We start from the raw sequence: 4,967 nt of genomic DNA on the forward strand, positions 1-4,967 counted from the left end.
GTCATTATTGAATGGTCCCCGAGTCAAGCAGTTCCCAGTGGTGGGAGGGGGAGGACTTTGCTTGTCCACACAACTGTTTCTCCCTGTTGTCACAGAGCACAGGGTCGTGCTGAAGAATGGCACGCCACATCTCGACAAACTGAGAACCAAAGTAGGCCGCGCGCAATAATGTGACCATATTGAGAAACAGAAACACTTTGTAGAGAACCAAAGTAGGCCACAATAATGTGACCATATTGAGAGACAGAAACAACCCTTACACTCTGACACTTTTCCAAGAGCCTCAGTTCCTCCCGTGTCATTTCATCCTCATCACCGCTCGGGTCAGAGTTCAGCTGCACTCCTTCAATGCTGATGTTTAATGCTGGGCAGATTTTCTCAAGGCGCACATTCTTGCCATAATGGATGGGGACAGACTTCATGGCATATTTGCCCTGGTCCACTTTGTGGGTCACCTGGAAAATAACCAGGTTACAGAAACACATGGGTCACATTTGTACATCCTGTGACAACGCGACAACATGGGTCACATTTGTACATCACGACAACATGGGTCACATTTGTACATCACGACAACATGGGTCACATTTGTACATCCTGTAACAACATGACAACATGGGTCACATTTGTACATCACGACAACATGGGTCACATTTGTACATCACTACAACATGGGTCACATTTGTACATCCTGTAACAACACGACAACATGGGTCACATTTGTACATCCTGTAACAACATGGGTCACATTTGTACATCCTGTAACAACATGGGTCACATTTGTACATCCTGTGACAACATGGGTCACATTTGTACATCCTGTGACAGCATGACAACATGGGTCACATTTGTACATCCTGTAACAACACGACAACTTGGGTCACATTTGTACATCCTGTAACAACACGACAACATGGGTCACATTTGTACATCACGACAACATGGGTCACATTTGTACATCCTGTAACAACATGACAACATGGGTCACATTTGTACATCACGACAACATGGGTCACATTTGTACATCACTACAACATGGGTCACATTTGTACATCCTGTAACAACATAGGTCACATTTGTACATCCTGTAACATCACGACAACATGGGTCACATTTGTACATCCTGTAACAACATGCATCACATTTGTACATCCTGTGACATCACAACAACATGGGTCACATCTGTACATCCTGTAACAACACGACAACATGGGTCACATTTGTACATCCTGTAACAACATGGGTCACATTTGTACATCCTGTAACAACATGGGTCACATTTATACATCCTGTAACAACATGGGTCACATTTGTACATCCTGTGACAACATGGGTCACATTTGTACATCCTGTGACAACACGACAACATGGGTCACATTTGTACATCCTGTGACAACATGGGTCACATTTGTACATCCTGTGACAGCATGACAACATGGGTCACATTTGTACATCCTGTGACAGCATGACAACATGGGTCACATTTGTACATCCTGTGACAACACGACAACATGGGTCACATTTGTACATCCTGTGACAACATGGGTCACATTTGTACATCCTGTGACAACATGGGTCACATTTGTACATCCTGTGACAACATGAGGGGAACACTAGGACCAGTGGATTCAAGGAGAGATCTTTGCAAACCCTACAGGAGGGGGAGGGGGGAGGCAGAATCAGTGGATCTGCTAGCTACTGGACACTGACCACTAGACTAGAACACTATCTACTGACTAGCTACTGGACACTGACCACTAGACTAGAACACTATCTACTGACTAGCTACTGGACACTGACCACTAGACTAGACTACTATCTACTGACTAGCTACTGGACACTGACCACTAGACTAGACTAGACCACTATCTACTGACTAGCTACTGGACACTGACCACTAGACTAGACTACTAGCTACTGGACACTGACCACTAGACTAGACTACCAGCTACTGGACACTGACCACTAGACTAAACTACTAGCTACTGGACACTGACCACTAGACTAGAACACTATCTACTGACTAGCTACTGGACACTGACCACTAGACTAAACTACTAGCTACTGGACACTGACCACTAGACTAGACTAGAACACTATCTACTGACTAGCTACTGGACACTGACCACTAGACTAGACTAGACCACTATCTACTGACTAGCTACTGGACACTGACCACTAGACTAGACCACTATCTACTGACTAGCTACTGGACACTGACCACTAGACTAGACTACTAGCTACTGGACACTGACCACTAGACTAGACTACTATCTACTGGACACTGACCACTAGACTAGACTACTAGCTACTGGACACTGACCCCTAGACTAGACTACTAGCTACTGGACACTGACCACTAGACTAGAACATTATCTACTGACTAGCTACTGGACACTGACCACTAGACTAAACTACTAGCTACTGGACACTGACCACTAGACTAGACTAGAACACTATCTACTGACTAGCTACTGGACACTGACCACTAGACTAAACTACTAGCTACTGGACACTGACCACTAGACTCGAACACTATCTACTACATGAACAGTTCACCTTTTTGACCTGTCCATAGGCACCTTCCCCACAGCTCCCCTCTTCCTCATAATGACGATCAAAGAATCCGGTCGAGTTCCCAGTTGCAGCAGTTTGGTTGCTGTCACTGCTGGTAGTGAACCCCGAGGCCATCTGGCAGATAGACACAAGGTCTACACTCAGAGTTTGTGACAACACAAGGTCTACACTCAGAGTTTGACAACACAAGGTCTACACTCAGAGTTTGACAACACAAGGTCTACACTCAGAGTTTGACAACACAAGGTCTACACTCAAAGTTTGACAACACAAGGTCTACACTCAGATTTTGACAACACAAGGTCTACACTCAGAGTTTGACAAGACAAGGTCTACACTCAGAGTTTGACAACACAAGGTCTACACTCAGAGTTTGACAACACAAGGTCTACACTCAGAGTTTGACAACACAAGGTCTACACTCAGAGTTTGACAACACAAGGTCTACACTCAAAGTTTGACAACACAAGGTCTACACTCAGATTTTGACAACACAAGGTCTACACTCAGAGTTTGACAACACAAGGTCTACACTCAGAGTTTGACAACACAAGGTCTACACTCAGAGTTTGACAACACAAGGTCTACACTCAGAGTTTGACAACACAAGGTCTACACTCAGAGTTTGACAACACAAGGTCTACACTCAGAGTTTGACAACACAAGGTCTACACTCAGAGTTTGACAACACAAGTAGAAACCATAAGAACATTTGTAATAATTGTGGAGGGGTTCCATTTTCAGAAATCCTTAAAAACCACATGAAACAGAAACTGTTTGCTGGAGTTTGTGTGAAGGAAGAGAAACACTGACACAATAACAATCATTTACTGGTGGGACAGACAGACAGACAGACAGACAGACAGACAGACAGACAGACAGACAGTACTACTTAGTCCAGAAGTAGGAGCAACCAGTGGCGCCCTCCAACAACAAACATCAGAAGCTGACCCCCACGCCTCTCGATGCCCAATTTTTACAAATAACTTTTGTTTCTCCAAACAAGCAATTCAAGCATTTTTGGTGAATTTATCAATTTATCGAAATGATGAACATATCACCTACTTTTAGTTTTTGTAAAAGTTTTACGGCAATTGCAACACAATAAGGTCACATAAGTGCCAAAGAATAGATAACTTACAAGAGAGTAACATACACAACGGACGAGAGATGAGGACGATAGATGTTTGATAGGAAAGAAGGAGCAAACCACAGCAGAGCACGTGCCAACCCCCCACAATCACCTGCTTAACCACTCAACATCTTCGCCCCAGACACCGGGACATGATACTGCTGGTAGATATATCTAGCAATTGCGTGGGAAAACTTGCCCTAAAAGTTGCCATTAATTTTCCAGCTTTCAACTCTCTGTGACGACGTATCTATAGCAATACGTTGATAGAGGCAACTTCACCAGAATTTCTTGTGCTCCGTTTTAAGCATCCAGAATATCATTTGTAGCCACACAGAGTGTAAAAGCGTGAACAATAAAGGTTTCACAACAGAAGTAAATCAAAATTAGAACAGTACATAAACAAACACAAAAATTAACAAGTATAAGGGCGAGCGTCCATCAATCCGGAGATAGGCCGTTTTAACCCCAAAAGCGCGTAATTCAAGAAAAAGTACAGGATATTACATGTAAACTATTGAATGACACACAAGGGGCCTGTGTGAGCACATGTGTTCGGCTTTGTTGGAGAAACGCTCTACATCACACATGTATACATCACAAAGGTAGGCACAGCATCAAATTAAATGACATTTACCCTTTTTAGTATGGGGTTTTACGGCGCTCGCAAAAGCATAAGGTCATATGAGCGCACAAAACACAAGTTAGTTTTTTATTCACAGTTCACTGCATGGCTGGGTACGGGTCATTTGATCATAAAACATTAAAATATTTAAAATTTGGTGTAAATATATATTTTTTCAATCTAAAATTACCTTCGTAAAAATGTTGAATAATTTAATTTTGTTCTACAACTTCCCATAAAGGCCAATGGCCTTCATAAAATCCAAAATTCTGTTGGGACCAACGACGGAAAAAATGTCTCGCAATTTTTTGCATTTAAAGAATTTCCTTCGGATCTCTCCAAAGTCTAGACATTTTTCTCATCTCCCTGAAGGAGGTATTTGTGTGTTAGGGCCGGGTGTCCGATGCGTAATCGAGTAAAAATGACTTCGTCTCTTTCGGAGAGGTCCGAGGGATTTCGCGGTCCCAGTTTGGGTTTTATATTACAGAGTTTGTTACTCGTCTGTTTTTTCCCACTGGCTCTCCCACTGACTGGAGCTGTACTTTTTGACTTTATTTCTAAAGTCAGTCTGTGGGAGAGTGTTCGTCGTTGATCCCAACAGAAGGGATAAGGATTTCTTCACCAGGTCATCTG

General features: G+C 43.0%; 1 protein-coding gene across 1 annotated transcript in view; it reads right to left on the minus strand.

Annotated features, from left to right (window-relative positions):
• LOC106013902 (probable serine/threonine-protein kinase DDB_G0268642) overlaps positions 1-2,722 on the minus strand; it is a gene marked incomplete at its 3' end in the record, with an annotated part of 4,781 nt that extends 2,059 nt beyond the window's left edge. The window contains 2 exon segments of the mRNA XM_013090753.2: positions 261-455; positions 2,560-2,722. Of these exon segments, the coding sequence (XP_012946207.1) occupies positions 261-455; positions 2,560-2,691 (327 nt within the window).
• Between the last annotated feature and the right edge of the window lie 2,245 nt (positions 2,723-4,967).

The sequence above is a fragment of the Aplysia californica genome, unplaced genomic scaffold (genome assembly GCF_000002075.1).
Source record: "Aplysia californica isolate F4 #8 unplaced genomic scaffold, AplCal3.0 scaffold01470, whole genome shotgun sequence".
Classification (NCBI taxonomy): Eukaryota; Metazoa; Mollusca; class Gastropoda; order Aplysiida; family Aplysiidae; genus Aplysia; species Aplysia californica.